This window comes from Amphibalanus amphitrite, unplaced genomic scaffold, assembly GCF_019059575.1.
Source record: "Amphibalanus amphitrite isolate SeventyFive unplaced genomic scaffold, NRLGWU_Aamphi_draft 000687F_arrow, whole genome shotgun sequence".
Lineage (NCBI taxonomy): Eukaryota > Metazoa > Arthropoda > Thecostraca > Balanomorpha > Balanidae > Amphibalanus > Amphibalanus amphitrite.
Genome location: NW_024882181.1, coordinates 184,141 through 204,779, shown reverse-complemented (window position 1 = coordinate 204,779; position 20,639 = coordinate 184,141). Strand labels below are relative to the sequence as shown.

At 47.3% G+C, this 20,639-nt stretch overlaps 1 protein-coding gene across 1 annotated transcript; it reads right to left on the bottom strand.

The window, feature by feature from the left end:
- Positions 1-292: 292 nt before the first annotated feature.
- Positions 293-16,828, bottom strand: LOC122364628. Its single transcript, XM_043335197.1, has 4 exons — positions 16,373-16,828; positions 7,573-7,672; positions 3,059-3,212; positions 293-1,482 (listed from the first exon to the last, which is right to left on the bottom strand). The coding sequence occupies exons 2-4, from the start codon at positions 7,663-7,665 to the stop codon at positions 1,364-1,366; spliced, it is 366 nt and encodes a 121-aa protein (XP_043191132.1). The 5' UTR covers positions 7,666-7,672; positions 16,373-16,828; the 3' UTR covers positions 293-1,363.
- Between the last annotated feature and the right edge of the window lie 3,811 nt (positions 16,829-20,639).

Genomic DNA, 20,639 nt, shown 5'->3' with positions numbered 1-20,639 from the left:
GTGGGATCAAAGATCCTAGCATGCAGTTTGCTTCGGCATCCATTGAGATCATAAATCTATCAGTGAAATCCTTACATATATATGTTTGAACGCATTATTTACAGCTGTTGACTGGTGGACCCACTATCCACAGATGTTGACTATGATGAACCCACTATCCACAGCTGTTAACTGGACCTGGTGGACAAACTATCCACAGCTGTTAACTGGTGGACTCACTATCCAGAGCTGTTGACTCTGGTAACTGTTGACTCTGTTTCTGCTGAGTGCACGTCTGACGTAACACAGCCGACACCAAGTTAGTTTGTATTTCAAACCGTCTGGGAGTGGCCACAGTACGCTACACAAAGCTCGATAGTTGGGCCGGAAAGCAGCCAGGACTCAGCACGGCATCGCGCGTTGGAAATCGCCAAAATCCTGCTCATGGACTCTTCTTATTCTTTCGCTAAAAGTACTCTACTAGCTAAACGACTCAAATTCACTTTTACGCGGCTAGACGAGTTGGCAGTTGGCACACTATCGTCATCAGAGCACCTCAACATACCTGGTTGCTCCTAACGAGCTGAAGGGCAATGAAGGCATGTTTGCTGCATGATGTTCTCTCTCCGGATAACCAAAGAAGCAATATTTCATCTTCTGCCAAACTGACGAAGACAAAACGTAGCACAATAACTGGGCAAAGTGATCCGGCGGCCAATGGATAGGGACTACATCACCAGCTGAGGTTATATTTTGATTGTCGCCTAAATATCTTCGAGACATGCATATGTGGCGCCCGGCAACGAGTTAGAGGGCCGCGAAAATCACGTCCGTTTTAGTTTCATCGATGAATAGCGGTGGGATTGCACAACGCTATAACGGACTGGCCTCCCCTCTTAGCATTATCCGTCAGGCCACATGAGTTCATACATACAAATTCCGTCGTTTTCCGCCGATAAGAAGCAGAAGCACACTGCAATAAACACTATAACGAAATAGGGAGCTTGTTTGCGTTACGTTCATCCCTGCGCAGCATTTGTCACAGCCGCGGCCACCGCGTCGTCACAAATGTCGCTGATGCAGCCACCACGCTTTCATAGATGTCGCTTTTACAGCCACCTTTTGCTGCTGCAGTAACCACATCAATATAGATGTCACTGCTGCATCCATGGCGCCATCATAGATGTCGCTGCAACTGCATCGTTATAGATGTCGTTGCTGCATTCGCCATACCGTTACAGATGTCGCTGCTGCATCCGCCACACCGTTATAGATGTCGCGACAGTTTCGTCGCTGATCAGGAAGCCTCCCCTGGTTTCGCCGCTGATAAGATGGATGTCGCCGCCGGCTGGTGTTGCCGATCAGAAGGAGGTGGTGTTGCCGATCAGAAGGAGGTGGTGTCGTTGGGCAGGTACCGCCCCTCCTCCGGTGTGATGTGGCAGACTCCCGGCGCCACGCGGTATCCGCAGTGGGTCTCCGGAAGACGGTTCTGCGCGAAAAACTCTGCGGGCAGAAACCAGAAAACATGACACAGTGGGTCTTTGCCATACGGTTCTAGGCAAAAAATGAAAAAGAACACTGAGGGCAGAAACGAGAAAACGTGACACAGCGGGTCTCCGGTGGACGATTTTTGGTAACAAAAAATGTTTACGACATTTAGGCTAAAGAAGCACGGAACCAATAACGTTGTTAGATTTTAGCCTACTCCTTTTTGGCTTTTTCATGTTAGCTAACGCACACGTAGCTATCGTAAACACAACGTAACGTAGCGGGCCAGCAGCTAAAACCCCAACACTCCAACCTCTCCAAGGGTGCCGTTCAGTCCAAGGTCGAGCTAGAGTTTCTCGAAAAAAGGGCGTGGCTCCTGTGGCGAGGGAAAGTCGATGGAAGGTATTCTATTTCAGCCGCTAGGTTACTGGCTGACCTTCCAATGACCAGACGTCCGGCAAAGCAGGATCTGCTAAAACTTATCTAGGTGATGTTTCCTTATCTATTTGGGGTGCTGATAGCGAATGAAGCATTAGTTGCACTCAACATATAATTCATGCCTTTTTAAATTAAAACAGCTGGGTCAGGTCAAGAACCCTGATTATTCTTAGCCCGGCGGCCGCTGGGCCTCCGCGCCACCTACCGGCCACTGAGGGGGGGGGGCAGCGTGTGCCCCCCAGTTAGGAGGATCAGCTCTCATCCCTACCACTTTGTGGCAATGCTTCCAGCTACGTCAAAAGGTGTGTCTGTTCACTGGTCAGTCGTCACGCTACCCCTTGTGACGTCACTGGTGGAACAGCTGAGCCGCAGCACGCCCGCTCTGGTGTGTCTCGGGAAGGGGAGGGGAGGGGCAGAGCCAGCAGTCTGAGCCTATCCAGAGGCTATTTCGGGGTCTGGTGGCCGGGGAGGGGGGGGGTCTGCCCCTGCCCTCTGGATATCGCCAGTCGACCACAGCAAACTATGGGGACGAGTGGACCAGAATCAAACTGATAGTAGGGTGGGGATACAGAATATAGAGGGACATAGCTGAGGCATATTCCCATCTGGGCCCATAGCGACCCATTCATCCATGTTTTATAGATTATTCTGTGTTTAACCGGTAGTATATTTGACCAGATGAGATAAACTATATACGTGACATTTCCCAGAGACATGCCATACCACGTGTTATTCAATACTAGCACTTTCAAACAGGATTGTCTGGAAAAGGAATCATCCTGACTAAATTTCGTAGGATTCGGAAAAAAAATCTTTAAAAAATAACCGAGAGGTCGCATAAAAAAAATGTTTACACATCTGTCACATCCACAGACCATACTTTGCAAATCACCGTGACGAAGAGTCCTGCTCCTCCCCACCCGCCCCTGCTTCTCCCCATCCGCCCCTGTCCGCCCTCACCACCCACCGCTGCTCCTCCCCACCCGCCCCCGCTCCTCCCCATCCGCCCTTGTCCCCCCTCCCCAACCGCCCCTGACCCCCTCCCCATCCTCCCCTATCCCCCTCCCCACCCGCCCCTGCTCCTCCCCTTTCACCGCTGTCACAGAGTCCTGCTCCTCCTCCACTCCCCACCCGCCCCTGAGTCGCCACTCACGTGTATAGTCCTTTTTGGGTAGCCGAGGGGTCTCTGTGCGCGGCGCGGGCAGGTCGTCACCCGGCTGTTTCCGGTAGGGTGCCGGAGGCCACTTGAGGTCACCGCGCGCCCGGACCGGTACACGCTGCGCCAGCTGCTGGTCGTTTTGGTACGCCTGTAGCCGGTCAGGGCAGGTCAGTAGGGTCAGTGGGGTCAGGTCAGGTCAGGTCAGAACAGGTCAGGGCAGGTCAGCAGGGTCAGTAGGGTCAGGTCAGGTCAGGTCAGAACAGGTCAGGGCAGGTCAGCAGGGTCAGTGGGGTCTGGTCAGGTCAGGTCAGAACAGGTCAGAGCGGGTCAGTAGGGTCAGACTACTATGCATTTCAGACCCCATGAGACCCTAATTTTTGGCGATAATTTGTTCAATATTTGTCCAATTTGCTTCAAATTTTCACAATGCACATTTCAGCTCAAGCGCCAATTTTCGCCAATATGGTCTCTTAACAAAATATCAAATTTTAGGGTACTTGTCGTTGCCTCGTAATGTTAAAATCGGCTCCGTAAATCCGTCAGTGGAGTAGAGGCTATCCGTGCGTAGGTGTGACGTCACAAACACGTGACCATTAAGCTCCGCCCTCCCGGCGGACGGGGTAGTGACCTTGGCCGGTCAGTCGACTGCGTGGGGCGGGCGGGGCAGTAGCTGTCGCACCGGGGCGGCTCGCATGGACCGTAGCTGCTGCCGTGCGGTTGTCGTTGCAGCCGTAATTTCATCGAATGAGCTAAATAGCGCGCATAAGTAACGCACCAGCTGAAGCCCTCGACTAATTGTATCTATCACAAATGCACGTACACCTTGTTCAGTCACAAAAAATATATATTTCCACACAAGATTCGGGGCTTGTGAAAAACGCGCATAAAAGACGCTGTTGATTTCAAATGATTGCGTAAGATTATGTATCACGTCAGACTACGTCAAAATTGCAAAACAGAATCACCATTAACATGATGCAATTTATGTGTTTGATATATGAAATTTTATTAGGAGTGTATGCCGGCGTGATCGATTTATATCATCCCGGTGCAACTAAGCATTGAACACCTTCAGGACTAATCCATTTGATCATCTACTTAGGTTGAGGAGGTCGCCGGACTAACTTTGCCCCCAGAGCTTGTGTGTTGAAATGCAAACATGAAAAGTAAAAGCCTAGAGATAGTTTCCTCACCATTGAGGACATACCTACTGTTACTTAAGTTTTACAAAAAAATACGAGTTTATTGATGATCGTTCTCGTGTAGTGCCCAACGTCCGCCTGCCACATTGCTATTTCTTTTTGTGCACGTCTTAACAATATATCACACACATGACACCGCGATAAAGGCCATTTCTACCATACGACACATTACGCTTCTGCCCCACCCGGCGCCCCGCACCGCTTCACGAATCACGAATACGGTCTTTTCGCTGGAGCGATGCCCCAGGCAATCGGCCGTGCCCGAGACTCTTCATCCTACTTTGTTGCTTTCTGCGCCTTCCTCAGAAACATTTATTGGCACTGCCAAATATATCAATATTTTTGGGTTAAGCACAGGCTTACACATGATCTTATAGGTAATCGGGTAGTGACCTGACCCAACCTGACGATGAGATAGGTGCAACTCCGGCTTAAATAAATGTTCAGAGTTTAAGAGTCTATCCATCTTTCCTTCTACGGCCGGTTCCGTTCCAATAGATCCTACCTTGATTCTGATCATTCTGAATATTCTGAGCTGGTTCGACGTTTAAATACCAAAATAAGGTGAAGAGGATACCAAATGCCCTCAGACGGATAATTTTTTTGGCTTTCGTCCCGAAACAACTTTGCCAGCTTCACTTGTCTCCAGTATGTGGTCCCGCTCCGACCTCTCCGCGGTGCTGACACCGACTGAAGCGGCATAGACCCATCCCGGTCACGGCCAGTGGGCGGAGTTTAGTTGGGCCCGGCGCGACGTGATTGGCCAGCGCTCCTATCCAATCCGGTGCGGTAGCGAGCGAGCCTCTATCCGGGTGCAAAAACTGATTAACATTACGAGCCAACGACAAGTGCTCTAAATTTTGATATTTTGTTAAGAGACCATATTGACAAAAATTGGCGCTTGAGCTGAAATATCGTTTGCCTAAATTTCAAGCTAATTGGACAAAAATTGAAGAAATTATCGCCGAAAAGTAGGGTCTCATGGGGTCTGAAATGCATAGTAGGAGAGTCAGTAGTTCAGACCAGGAGGGTTAGGCCAGGTCAGGTCTACAAATCTCAATTGAATACCATCTTTTTGGTATACCGATACCAAACCGATACCAGCTTGAAATTCGGTAATCTAACGATTTTAGTATTTCGTTGGTATTGAGAAGCCTTGGTAATGTGTTTACTTAACGTTTAACCCGGCCGGGCCCGGGGGGTAATCCCAACCACCGCAGCCCGGGGGGGGGGCGTTTTTCGCCCCCCCCCCTGTCTAACTCCGTAAATAAGAGAGCTACGGAAACAAAAGCGATACCAAACGAAAGGTCCTTACGAGACGATTCTAATGCACTTAAACTTTTTGACCTCAGGGTCAATTTTCAAGGTCAGAGGTCAAGGTCAAAGGCCAAAACCGGCACATGTGTAGTGATCTCAAAGTAAGCCTTCTAGAGGACGGCAGGCTGCATCAAACCGGCAAAATTGGGTGTCAAACGAAAGAAGAGAATCTGAGGATTCTGAAACTGTGCTCTAAATCAAAGGTCAAGGTCAAGGTCACGCTCAAAATTGACCTCAAACTTGGCACTTTTTCGCACATCTTGCGTGCTAACTTCCAAGATGTTTTGAAATGTTTTGAGGCTTATCAGTTCCCTATTTGTGGTTCATCTTACGATACAAGGCTGCTCAAAGGTCAAGGTCACACAAGAGTATCCCTGCTAGAGGCTATTTCACTGATTCAAGTTAGTAATAATAAATAAGACAATTTTGCCATCCGGAAGCTCTAAATGAAGGCTTAGAGGAAAATAGATGCCAGATTCGTGATCAGCGGGTACAAATCCATCATAAACGACCTTTCATGTGTCAAGGTCAACCAGAGGTCATTCGAGGTCACATGAGGTCAACATGAAACTTGACCTTTTCCGAACAAAATATATATCATTCGACGCGGCTTGACAAGGCGAATGCGATGGTACCACTGCTGTAGCTCTAGGACCATTTTTGTCGAAGTTATTTGCGAAAAACTAAAACCACATTTCGGGGTCGTTGACCTGACCTCTGACCTCAGGTCACCAAAACTATTTTTCTATTTTTCTCTAGGTCAAACGCTACACAGCCGTGCTCGTAATTTGTCTTTATCTCTAAAACTCTATTTTTAGCAGCTATTTGAAGTTTGCGTCTGTGACGCCGAAGTTTGCCGTGCAGGGGTCTAGAAAAAATGGACCTTGTGACGTCATCAAGGGGGCTAGGTCCAAATTATTTACTTCAGAAGATGTCAAATTGATGGGAGAAAAGGTACTGAAAGTTTCGCCTTCCTATCCCTAAGCGTTCGGGAGTTATCGCAAATATTCGCCAGGGGGGGCGAAAAACGCCCCCCCCCCCGGGCCCGCGAGGGTTAACATTTGGTAAAAAGTAGGTATTTTTTATCCGAATCTGCTAGTTGGTTCGGTTTTGTTTTCTGTTCCAGATATCGGTTTGTATTTGGTTTGGTAACGGTTTGCAAATAACCTGTGATCGACATCACTTGTCAGAACAGTTCCGGTTAGGCCCGGTCAGACAGATTAGACTGAAAATAGCCAATATCTTTGTCAAGGTCAGAACAGACCGGACTGTTCAAGGTCACATATCACGAAAATCAATAAAAAGAGAGAAAACAGAGACAAGTTACGAAAAGCAACTGAAAAGCCAGAGGAATTGGACAGGTCAGGTCGGTGACCGAAATGGGTACCTACTAAAGCGCTGGACGCCTCCAGATGTACATATGTAAAATGCAGGAAAATCGGGCCAAGTCTGAACAATCACTGGGAGTGACAGCGACAGTAACAAATAGACGAACTGGCTGACAGACAGACAGACAGACAGACAGACAGACAGACAGACAGACAGACAGACAAACAGACAGACAGACAGACAGACAGACAGATGGACGGACGAACAGACAGACAGACGGACAGACGGACTGACGGTATGACACATTGTACTCGTACTAACTAACCTGTGCTGCCGCCTCGTGTACTGGTCTGACACATTGTACTCGTACTAACTAACCTGTGCTGCCGCCTCGTGTACCGGTATGACACATTGTACTCGTACTAACTAGCCTGTGCTGCCGCCTCGTGTACCGGTATGACACATTGTACTCGTACTAACTAACCTGTGCTGACGCCTCGTGTACTGGTACTGGTACTAACTAACCTGTGCTGCCGCCTCGTGTACCGGTACTGGTACTAACTGACCTGTGCTGCCGCCTCGTGTACCGGTATGACACATTGTACTCGTACTAACTAACCTGTGCTGCCGCCTCGTGTACCGGTACTGGTACTAACTAACCTGTGCTGCCGCCTCGTGTACCGGTATGACGTGTTTGATGTTTTGCTGCTGAGGGGCCCGGCATGCCGTCGTGTACGCGGCCGACGCGTTCATCTTGTTACTGTGAACAGATACAGATATTCATGTTCAGCCTCTGAACAGACAATATGCTTATATTGACTCAAAAGTGTGATCTCTGAAGGCGTTTATATTTAGCCTGTAGACAGGCAAGTGTGCAGACTTTGCCTGCGTCTATGTGCGCTCTTATTTAGCCGCCAGCCACCCTTGTTTCGGGATACTCAGCCAGCGGTGAAGACGATGGAGCGCCGTTACCGCTGGTAGCTGGGGCTAACACGCATATGAAGCGAGGAGTACGAGTAGGTTCGGAAGGAAACAGGGGCGTGGCCTCTGTCCCCAAACTTGTACGGACACATTCCGTAGGTCATAACAATCGTCAAAAGCGTTAACCACACCAATGATATTGTTATCTACGTCTCGAAACGCCGTTTCGACGCTTGACGTTGACCCGACTTGACCCCGAATCACCGAAAATTACTTATCAGAGCCCTCAGAGCAGTCCTCAAGTTCAATATTTTCCTCTTCACGTTTCCGTCCATGTCTCTGCTTCTACATAGACGACACATCGGCATGAATCGAACACCATTCGAAAGCAAATTGGCTGGTGCCGCATTTTATGACCACGCAGCAAAGCAAGTGGCGCAGCAGCTTGTTTCTTCTAAAATAACAAAACAAAAATGTTTCATGACCACTTAGTATTATGCTCAGTTGCAAAAAGCTAACTTCAAGTTTACGGCGTCATTTTTGTGCGAAAAATTGCACTTTTAGTGACATGCTTCGTTAGAAGTTTGAACGGATTTTGTTTATTTTTTGTTGCTCATACGACGACCCTCTGTCGGAAATATCACCATGACGAAATATGTCAGCTGATTTATAACCAAGTTTCAGCTATACTTTGACAGCTTTGGTTTAACTGGTTTGAGTTGCTGAATCATGATTAGGCGGATTGAATGATAAGCTCTCAACTGAAATTTGTCTGGTGAAATTCATGGCCCCCACTATCCGATCAGGTAGCCGTAACGTCTCGCTGCGATCTGACGTCACGTCTGACCTGGTCGTCATGGCCATCGTCTCGTCGTCGGACGTGAATGACGTCATGTCTGGTCTAGTGGCCTCGATTTCGAGCCGGTCTGGTGCCTGATCCAGCCCCGTCTCCTCTCTTTCTCCAGTTAGACCTTTCGGTTTCGGTTTTATGCTATTCCAACATGGTTTACCAGCATCCGCTATTTTCCGTTTTGATGATCCATTTCTAGCACATGTCCTCTACAAGTACTACTGGCTCGTTCCCGTCACCATTCAGTTACCCTGTGTTCTGACTCCTTCCTAACGTGATTGTAATTGAAATTGCTTATGAGTAATGTAGAATGAATCAATCTAAAATGAGTAGTAATGTGAGTAGGTATGTACTTGTGTGTATGTACTTGTGTGCATGTGCGATACTGGTGTGTGCATGATGTGTGAACCAGATTTAACATCACCAGGGCCAACCGGCATTCGTGATTGTTGTTAACCCGCGCCCGGCTGGGGGTCTTGGATTTCCACGCCCTGCTGGGGAGGGGGGGTGTTTGAACACCCCCCCCCCCTTGTAACTCGGCTCCTGGGCCACGTAGCGATACGCGGAAGGCGGCGTTCGAAAGAGCGTCAAAAATAATGACGAAATCACTTCGGTCACTTTTTTGGTCAGGTCAAAGGTCAGGTCACCAGAGGTCATTGAAGGCAAAATTTCGCCTATTTCCAGGTCGAATGGCGAAAATTTCCAAGAAGCCAACGCATAACTCGGGAACCAATAGAGCTACAGCGCCGCAGAAAAGCGCATTCGATAGCCCTATTAACGCCCTTTCTGAGTAATTCTCTCAAATTTGACCTAACGTCAACGGTTTTGCCTGCAGGGGGCAAAAACTGCAAAAATAGCCGATTTTTTCGGAAACAGTTTTTCTTCAATAACTTTTGACCCAAGCCCTGTACGAGCTTACTTTTACCGGCATCGTGTTCCTCTCGTCAAGACGCATCGAATGAACTATAACTTGACCTTGAAAGGTCAACTTGAAAATTTGACCTCAGGTCAAGGTCATGACCTGACCGGAAAGGGTCATGTTGCATATCAGTCGATCCGTATCGTCGAGCTGAACACATCTAAGGCGTTTTCATCGCTCTAGCATGCCTCTATCAAAAGTTATTTGCGAAAAACTGTTAGATACCATTCGTGACCTAAGATGACCTCAGGGCATAAACAAGGGTCACGGACACCATTTTCATGTTCAGTGTGTCTAAACCACTTGTAATTCGGTGTTTGGGAGTGTTTATAATGTCTTTCATCCAAAAGAGGCGCATTTCAATTTTCTCCCATTGACTTATAATGGGGAGGTCGCAAAATTGACCTGACCTTAGGTCATCGATATCAAAATTCTGAGATATACATTTTGTACATGCTATTGCTCTTAGCAATCGCTGACAGTTTCAAAGCGATCGGTCACTCGGTGTAGCTATGACAGACATTGAAACTTTTTATGAGGTGAGGTCACTTCAAGTGACCTGGTGACCTGACCTTGAATGACCTTGGTCTGAAATTTTCACAACATGTGTAGAATTGATGTATGATAAGGTGTACCAAAAACGGCGGCGCTCCGCGCCGCCGTTTTTGAGATATTTGCGAAAAACCACAGGGGGGGGGGTGTTCAAACACCCCCCCCCCCCCAGCAGGGCGCGGGTTAATACATGATACATGATACATGGTACTTCCTCCTTTGCCGTCTCTTCCCAGCTACCCTCTGTCCTGACTGGTGACCCCTCCCCGGCCCCTCCCACCCGCAGTCTGGCCGCTCGACTCCCCCTCCCCCTCCCCCTTCCCCCCGCCCGGTCTGGATAGTGTGCCCGCGGCCAGTGGTTCTGGAGCCCCTCGCTGAATGTCTGACCGCAAAAATAGCCCGCGGCGCCGCCAAACGGTCGAGTGAGCCGACAGATGCGGATCCAGGTCAGCCACTGCGGGGAGGTCCTCCACGCAAAGTTTTACAACAACAGTAATCAAACATAGGAAAGTAAATAATGGGTAACTTAGTCTCAAATACAAATGCGACCTGTTTGGACAACTGGCCTCCCTGTTTCAGTGCCTGGAGTCGCCCCTGTCGCTCGCCCGAGGTGGTCTGGAATCCACCTCGGGGCCGCCCCGAACAATAACACCACTGGCCGACCTAGCTGTACCCCGCGGCGGGGTGGTGTGTTGACACGGGCTCACCTGAACACCCGTCCAAGGTGTCCGGGCTGCTCCTCGCGGTGACGACAAGGTAACACTCAGTGACACAGTTTTTGTTAGCTGAGGTTACCGTTCACAGCGCGCTGTGCCAGCGCTACGCACGAAATGAAAACACGGAGAGAGGACGATAGGCGAGGTGATGGCTAATTTGATCGCGTGAAAACGGAAATCGCTTGGATAAAGAGCGGCCGAGGCCACCTGTTAATCAGGATTCGGTTGCTGTGATAGCTCACTTATGATATATCTGCTGGTAGAGTTAGCAATGACATTGTATAGATGACCTGTACGCTTCATGGTATGCATATGCAGACATATCCAGAGTTCCTACAAAGTGAACTTGAGCCACGATGTTAGTGTTTATTTAAGCTTGCGATGTTCACCGATGAGAACATTATACCGTCACCGCAGCCTAAAGGGGAGGCAAGTTGACCCACTATGTTAATTGCATTACTTGACGAGCCATGCATATTGGTGTTATCCGAGCCAGTTCTACCTCGCCCACTTCCCGACATAGACTTCCACCTCCTCCCCCTCCCCCTCCCTGGTCCCTGCCAAGTGCCAACCACCGCGGTCTGCGACTAGGGTGGTCTCCACTCCCCGCATCTCATAGACAATACTTTGGTGTGCACCTACTATAGGTATATGATTAGGATGGATGGTCCTGCAGTCGTTCTGCACCTGGTGAAAATCCTGGCAGCTTTCTCGTGTGTTACTGAAATACACGTAAGCAGGTCAATTAGGACTAATTTATCACTAGGACATGACATCTTAAATCGAAAAACGGGGGCAACTTCAAACCACTTGACAACATAATGCATATGCTTTTCCATGTTTTTGGGCGGGCTGGTACTTGGAGTGGTTGCAGTAAATATGCACGTAACTAGCGTAGAAGCTGGGCATAAACTTCTCCGTCGAGGGGGATAAACGGAGGCGGGGCCAGGGGCAAGAGGACGAAGACAGCCACTCATCAACATCGGGTCCTTTCACTCCAAATAAATTATACTTCTAGACGACTAATATAGATCCAACGATCTATAAAACCCTAGGATGATAATTTATCAGCTGTATCGATGTCCTGATGGCTTATCAGGTTGTCAGTCGGAACTCGTAGCACCAGCAGAGTGGAGATTTCTTTGGTGCAATACTATATGCGATATGGTAGGGGAGAGTGGGGCTAGCTGTTACAGGGGTAAGTTGTTACAAAGGAAATATCTTTAAAAATACTCTTGATATGGCACCAATATTTACGCTAGCAGAAAGGTTACGCACATTTTACATGTCACTGCAGGCTCAGACCTGGTGGAACGCCATGTCGCCCTGTAGGCGCACTGGGGTAAGTTGTGACAGCAAAAGTATTTTTTGCTGGCCAACACTTTGGGTCGTTTTTTGTCAAGGTTATTTGTGTAAGAATGTTGAATGTATGTTCACAAAATTAAGCGATGATTTCTTTTGTAAGATCACCAAGTAAAACGCACTAGCCTCTTCATGTAAACAAACATTTGAGTTCAGTCTTGAGAAATTCGGCCGCCGCAGGGCCGGGGCATGTTTAAAGATGGCTACCCAAGACTGCTTATAGCGTGCTCCATTTCACCTGGGCGTAAATTTTGTGCAGAAAATCAAACTCCGGTCAGTATGGCAATGCATGGTGCCCTTGGCGTCGCAGTAAAGGCAAATCAGAGATTGGCCATGTTTGATGAGCCTTTTCATGCGTGTGGAGTACAGTAATGGTTTATGCTTTATTGTTCTTGCCTTTCAATGAGAAAGGAAAGCATGTTTAGTATTATCCATTAGGGAGGCTTATGATCGGTTCCGATAGGACGGGCAATGACCGTTATAATGATGAAGAAACTACGAAAAAAGAAGTGTAACATGTTACCCCATATCGTGTATCAAGTTGCCCCACAATTTTTCAACTTACCCCAAAAATCTTGCTTTGGTTTTCTGAATTTCACATAAAAGTGAATAGTCGTAAAGAAGTGAAAGTTTGCATGTGCTTTCCAAATTGATTCAGCTAGCATGTGACCAAATTTGGTGCAATTTCATTGAATAGCTTGGCCACTAAGTGCAGAAGACCAAAAAGTGTAACGTATCGCCCCAGTCTCCCCTATTTATCTCGGATGATATGGTCCGGTGTTTTTTTTCGCGTAAGTTGCACCATTTATACGGCTAAGGCCCAGATCACAATGAGGAACGTCCGATGATAATCGGATGACGATGTGGCTGCTTGTATTTATATATGATCCAAGGCAATATCAGAATAAACAATATCAACAATCATTTGCAGCTGCTTGATTTCTGAGACAAATAAAATTAAGCTTCGCCCTAGTGGGGAGGGGGGGGGGGCATATGTTACTACCCTGTCGCGTTTTTTGCGTGTGAATAAAAAACCGCGGCGCCGTTTGGGGTAGCTTTTGGTACATCAATTTTGGACAATGTGTGAAATTTTTGACCCCAGGTCATGTCAGGTCAGGTGACCAGGTCAAGTTAACTGACCAAGCCTAAAAAAGTTTGCAGTTATGTCCAGCCTGCAGTGTTTGTCAAAAAGGTTTTAAACTTGGTGGACTGCATGATGTTATGGGCGCCTACAATTTGTATATCACGGATTTTTTTTTATATCCGTGACCTAAGGTCAGGTCAGTGGCGTGACCTTTCTATTACAAGTCAATGGAGAAAAACGAAAATGCCTCTAGATCCGTGTGTACGCATAGGAACAGTCCAAATATTTCAGAATCACAATGATTTGGACCACCCGTGATGACCAAGGTGTAATTTTTGCTAATAGCTTCTCGAAAGGTCATCCGAGGTAATTTGAGGCTACAAACAGATTTTTGCCAATAACTCGCGATTGGACAGAGACATAACGCTGGGGATGGTCTCATTGTGTTTGTCTTGTTGGGCTGCATCGACTGATATGCAACATGACCTTTTCCGGTCAGGGCATGACCTTGACCTGAGGTCAAATTTTCAAGTTGACCTTTCAAGGTCAAACTATAGTTCTTTCGACGCGTCTCGGTGAGAGGAACACGATTCTGGCAATAGAAATGTCGAGGCTTTTTGTAGTCGAAAGTTATTGTCGAAAAACACTTCGTAAAAACAGCTATTTTTGGAGTTTTTGCCCTCTGGAGGCTAAACCGTTGACCTGATGTCAATTTTGATTGTGACCTTATCAAAAGAAAAGTTCAAAAGCTATCGATTGCTGTTCCATGCGTTTTTCTAGCTAGCATAGTTCCTGAGATAACGGCATATTTTCTGAAAAATATAATGACAAATGGCAGTTTTTGACCTTTGATGACCTCTGGTGACCCCAATATTGCTCAGGGATGAAAAATGACCGAAATACTTTCAAACGTACGCATTGAGAGCTATCGACTGCTTTTTACTGCGTCTTTCTAGCCCTCTTAGTTTTTGAGTTAGAGGTGGGTGGTAACATATGTCCCCCCCCACTAGGGCGAAGTAGGCTGAGACCGCCACTGGGGAGCGGAATAGCCTTTGTTATAGTACTGCCGGTAATAAAAGAAGCTGCTGCAATAGCATACCTCGATTTGATGGAGGAACTTCAAAGAAAAGACTATCACATTTCACAATCGCTGCTAAATGCATAATTTATCTAACATATGTGCGTTATACACTTTTACAATCGCCACCATACCTTTACAAACTATCTACTTTTGTCGATAAACACATGTATCGCTAGCGCAAGTGAGTAACTTAAAAATGAAGCATAAGAAAACAAACATATCACAGCAACGTTCCATTTAGCTCCAAATTTTCCCTCGAGCAGCTCACCCGAAATAGGGCCTGCCTCGTTCGGTCCCTTAACCCGCGCCCCGTTGGGCTCTGCCGAGCAACGCGCCCGGTTGGGGGGGGGGGCATTTTGGTCCCCCCCTAAGATCTCGAGAACCACGCAACATAGCGACAAGCGGTAAACGGCGTTGGATAGACCCAACGGGGAACTACCTTGTGACCCAATTTTATTGACCTAGGTCAAACCGATGACGTCACAGGTCAGGTCAAATGTCAAATTTTCACCGTTTACAGGCATTTCAAGAAATGCGTTGTAAAATCGAGTAAAATGCGTTTCATTGAAAATCATCGATGGGGAAATGTTCTTCAAACACATATTTTGCTATTCGAGGTCACTGATACCAGGTCAGGTCACAGAGGTCAGGTCACGGGGGGTCATAATATGAAAGTGTCGTGTGATACATGTTTTGTGGTCCATTTTACATGACAAATGCGATTATGTGGGTCAGGCAGCCTTTGGGGCCAGCTTAGGTCACGTTTTGGCCAAGGTCAGGTCAAGGTCAGGTCAAGGTCAGGTCAAGGTCAGGTCAAGGTCAGGTCAAATTAGGTCAAATTTCAAAGTTGATATTTTTGCATAAATGGGTATCGAATCGATGCAGCTCGTCACGGGGAGTTGGTGGTCTTTTGGAGTAACAATGGTGGTCTTTGTTTTGCCGTACGTGGTCTAGAATCGCTAAAAATTGAGTTCAAAAATTTGACGTCATCATTTTTGAACAGTTTGTTCGCTATAACTTGGCCAAAAAACGAGATATCGATCTGAAATTTGGTATGTATATAGAAGAGCGCTGGGACTATCACCAAAATTCCGGTTTTTTTCGAAATTCGGAATTTTTTTGGATTTTTTCCTAGTTTTTCTAAAAACATCAATTTTTTGAATATTTTTTGGTCAAAAACCAAAACTTTTGACAATCCGAGGTAGCAGTTTTGTAGCGCCGCTTTTTGTCTACTAGACCATATAAAGAACTTTAAAACTGCTTGATAACTGTAGATTTGGTGAGCGTTTCAAGATTCATGTTTTTTGCTCATTTTTGCTCGAACATGACCTCAGTTTGACCTCAATAACTCCTGACCTAAGGTGACCTAAGACTTGAAATTTGGTGTGAAGGTGTCAAATTGATGCCCGGGAAGGTGCTAAAAATTTGGCGGCGCTGCGCGCCGCCGTTTTCTTGCTATTTAGGAAAAACCACAGGGGGGCCAAAATGGACCCCCCCAACGGTGCGAGGGTTAAGTGGTATTCACACAACCCCTTCATTGCTTTGCAGCATTTGTGTGTGTAAACTCCGCACCAACGACAGTCACGGGGACTCTGCTCACTGCAGCGAGTGGCAGCCGATTTATGAACTCTGCTGCAAGCTGATGGAATGCAAGGGCCGATAGGAAGCGTTGCTTTGCATTTACAGATAGGTTCGCAACATTTCCGGACATACCAGGGAGCACTTTTATATGAGTCTCAGTAAAAAATGCGAATTTTAGCAAAAAAAAAAAAAACAACACACAAACGAATCTCCATTTCCACTATCTCTTTCCTTTCTCTCTATATCTCTGTTGCGTCATCTCTCGCTCTCCCTCTCCATCCTTTCCCACCTCTCTCTCTCTCTCTCTCTCTCTCTCTCTCTCTCTCTCTCTCTCCTCTCTCTCTCTCTCTCTCTCTCTCTCTCTCTCTCTCTCTCTATCTTCCCCCTTCCTTACCTTGTAGTATTGTCCGTCCTCTGAGTCCACAGTCCGTCCACTCCTCACTCTCGCTCAGCAGCAGTCCGACTCTCCCCGCCCTCTCTGTCCGACGCGGCTCGACTCTCTCTCCGTCGGTAGCGTCGGCTCCGACGAGCAGCACGGCGGGTGAATCAGCCGTCTGGCAGCGGATGGAGAGTTCCAAACAAAACACCCAGTGTCGGCCCACACCCACCGCCCTGCCGACCACCGACCGCCGGCCACAGGCCTGTCGACCTGCCGACCTGTCGACCATCGACCGCCGACCACCAGCCAGCCGACCACCAACCACCGCCTGCCGACCTGCCGAATACCGACCTGCCGACCAGCCAGCCGGCCAGACGGTCAGACGGCCACCGCCGCCCTCCGCCTGCCGACCTGCCGACCTGTCGACCAGCCAGCCGGCCAGACGGTCAGCCGCTCACTCCATTAGCTCCTAGCCGGCCTAATCGCCATCATCTGTACACACACTGGTAACTGCAGCACCGACAGCACCGACTGCAGCTTGACCGGCAGACCGGCCGACCATCTAACCGAATATCGACCACCAGCCACCGACCGAAGCTGCCAACCAGCCACTGGATGCTGGTAACTTTTGAAGTTACGTGTGATTTTTATCAACATTCGATAAAAAATGTCAAGTTGCTTGAAAGAGATGACCTCAGGCGCATTTGGGAGAAGCAAAATGTAAGGCAAACCATAAATATCTTAGAGAGGAATTATACATTTTGCACTTTTTAACCCGCGCCCCGTAGGGGGGGGCGAAACGGCCCCCCCCCCCCCTGTCCTTTTCGGTCGATATCTCCTAAACGGCTGGAGATATCGCCACCAAACTTTCAGGACCCCTCCGGGCATCAATTTTACACATTGTGACCAAAAATTTTTCTAGAGGCTATGATAGGTTGGCCACAAAAGACGTCAGAGTGACGTCATGTTCTGTCATTTTTGACCGAAAAAAGACCTTCGCGAGAAGACCTGTCAGGCCTACAGCTTTGAAGATACAGAAAAATGATCAACAAAAAAGGTGTAGAATTGACAGGGCTACAAAACTGCTATCTCGGATTTTTGAAATTTTTGAGTTTTGACCCCCAACAATCAAAAAAGCATTTTTTTGGATATATTAGCAAAAAAATCCAAAAAGTTTTTTGAGTTTCAAAAAAACGGAATATATGTGATAGTACCTACTGTCTTCTATCTACATACCAAATTTCAGATCGATACCTCGTTTTTTGGCCAAGTTATAGCGAAAAAACTGTTCAAAAATGATGACGTCAAATTTTCAAACTCAATTTTTGGCAATTCTAGACCACGTAGAGCAAAACAAAGACCACCATTAGACTCCCCGTGACAGCTGCATCGAATCAATACCCATTTTATACAAAAATATCAACTTTGAAATTTGACCTAATTTGACCTGACCTTGACCTGACCTTCACCAAAACGTGACCTAGGCTGGCCCCAAAGGCTGCCTAACCCACATAATCGCATTTGTCATGTAAAATGGACCATAAAACATGTATCACACGACACTTTCATATTGTGACCCCCGGTGACCTGACCTCGCTGTGACCTGACCTGGTATCAGTGACCTCAGATAGCAAAGTATGTGTTTGACGAACAATGTACCATCGATGGTTTTCAATAAATTACCAATTTACTCGATTTCACAACACATTTCTTGAAATGCCTGTGAACGGTGAAATCTGACCTTTGACCTGACCTGTGACGTCATCGGTTTGACCTAGGTCAATGAAATTTGGTCACAAGGTAGTTCCCGGGTGGGGCTATCGAACGCCATTTGAATTTTGAAAATCGGCCGGTAACTTTCCGAGATCTTAGGGGGGGGGCCGAAACGGCCCCCCCCCTACGGGTGGTAGGGTCCGCCGGTAGCCCTACGGGGCGCGGGTTAAGGGTTGGATCATTTTGGGCTATATTTTCTGAACGCGCATAAATGAAAGCATGACACTATATGTTTCAGGTTAGTGGCCTGAATTGAAATTGATATACAGTTGAGAAAATAGCTGGTTAACCCGCGCCCTGCTGGGGGGAAGGGTGTTTGAACACCCCCCTTGTAGTTTTTCGCGAATATCTCAAAAACGCCGGCGCGGTCACCAGGTCACTTGAAGTAACCTCACCTCATAAAAAGTTTCAATGCCTGTCATAGCTACACCGGGTGACCGATCGCTTTGAAACTTTCAGCGACTGCTAAGAGCAATAGCATGTACAAAATGTATATCTCAGAATTTTGCTATCGATGACCTAAGATCAGGTCAATTTTGCGACCTCCCCGCGCCCGTCTGGGGGTCCTGGATTTCCACGCCCTGCTGGGGGGGGGGGGGTGTGTTTGAACACCCCCTTCTAACTCGGCTCCTGGGAAACGTAGCGATACGCGGAAGGCGGCGTTCGAAAGAGCGTCAAAAATAATGACGAAATCACTTCGGTCAATTTTTTGGTCAGGTCAAAGGTCAGGTCACCAGAGGTCATTGAAGGCAAAATTTCGACGATTTCCAGGTCGAATGTCGACAATTTCCAAGAAGCCAACGCATAACTCGGGAACCAATAGAGCTACAGCGCCGCGGAAAAGCGCATTCGATAGCCCTATTAACGCCCTTTCTGAGTAATTTTCTCAGATTTGACCTAACGTCAACGGTTTTGCCTGCAGGGGGCAAAAACTGGAAAAATAGCCGATTTTTTCGGAAACAGTTTTTCTGCAATAACTTTTGACCCAAGCCTTGTACGAGCTTACTTTTACCGGCATCGTGTTCATCTCGTCAAGACGCATCGAATGAACTATAACTTGACCTTGAAAGGTCAACTTGAAAATTTGACCTCAGGTCAAGGTCATGACCTGACCGGAAAGGGTCATGTTGCATATCAGTCGATCCGTATCGCCGAGCTGAACACATCTAAGGCGTTTTCATCACTCTAGCATGCCTCTATCAAAAGTTATTTGCGAAAAACTGTTAGATACCATTCGTGACCTAAGATGACCTCAGGGCATAAACAGGGGTCACGGACGCCATTTTCATGTTCAGTGTGTCTAAACCACTTGTAATTTAGTGTTTGGGAGTGTTTATAATGGCTTTCGTCCAAAAGAGGCGCATTTCAATTTTCTCCCATTGACTTATAATGGGGAGGTCGCAAAATTGACCTGAACTTAGGTCATCGATATCAAAATTCTGAGATATAAATTTTGTACATGCTATTGCTCTTAGCAATCTCTGAAAGTTTCAAAGCGATCGGTCACTCGGTGTAGCTATGAGCAACATTGAAACTTTTTATGAGGTGAGGTCACTTCAAGTGACCTGGTGACCTGACCTTGAATGACCTTGGTCTTAAATTTTCACAACATGTGTAGAATTGATGTATGATAAGGTGTACCAAAAACGGCGGCGCTCCGCCCCGCCGTTTTTGAGATATTTGCGAAAAACCACAAGGGGGGTGTTCAAACACCCCCCCCCCCCCAGCAGGGCGCGGGTTAAGTCAATGGGAGAAAATTGAAATGCGCCTCCTTTGGACGAAAGACATTATAAACACTCCCAAACACTGAATTACAAGTGGTTTAGACACACTGAACATGAAAATGGTGTCCGTGTGACCCCTGTTTATGCCCTGAGGTCATCTTAGGTCACGAATGGTATCTAACAGTTTTTCGCAAATAACTTTTGATAGAGGCATGCTAGAGCGATGAAAACGCCTTAGATGTGTTCAGCTCGACGATACGGATCGACTGATATGCAACATGACCCTTTCCGGTCAGGTCATGACCTTGACTTGAGGTCAAATTTTCAAGTTACCTTTCAAGGTCAAGTTACAGTTCATTCGATGCGTCTTGACAAGAGGAACACGATGCCGGTAAAAGTAAGCTCGTACAATGCTTGGGTCAAAAGTTAATGCAGAAAAACTGTTTCCGAAAAAATCGGCTTTTTCCAGTTTTTGCCCCCTGCAGGCAAAACCGTTGACGTTAGGTCAAATCCGAGACAATTATTCAGAAAGGGCGTTAATAGGGCTATCGAATGCGCTTTTCCGCGGCGCTGTAGCTCTATTGGTTCCGAGTTATGCGTTGGTTTCTTGGAAATTGTCGACATTCGACCTATAAATCGGCGAAATTTTGCCTTCAATGACCTCTGGTGACCTGACCTTTGACCTGACCAAAAAATTGACCGAAGTGATTTCCTCATTATTTTGACGCTCTTTCTAACGCCGCCTTCCGCGTATCGCTACGTGGCCCAGGAGCCGAGTTAGAAGG

What these genes read in the sequence shown, in the direction of transcription:
- LOC122364628 (XM_043335197.1), bottom strand. Translation starts at nt 7,665, where the DNA reads ATGAACGCGTCGGCCGCGTACACGACGGCATGCCGGGCCCCTCAGCAG. An exon ending in TACACGAGGCGGCAGCACAG is followed by an intron (nt 3,213 to 7,572) that starts GTTAGTTAGTAC and finishes GACCGGCTACAG; the next exon opens with GCGTACCAAAACGACCAGCA. An exon ending in ACCCAAAAAGGACTATACAC is followed by an intron (nt 1,483 to 3,058) that starts GTGAGTGGCGAC and finishes TTCTGCCCGCAG; the next exon opens with AGTTTTTCGCGCAGAACCGT.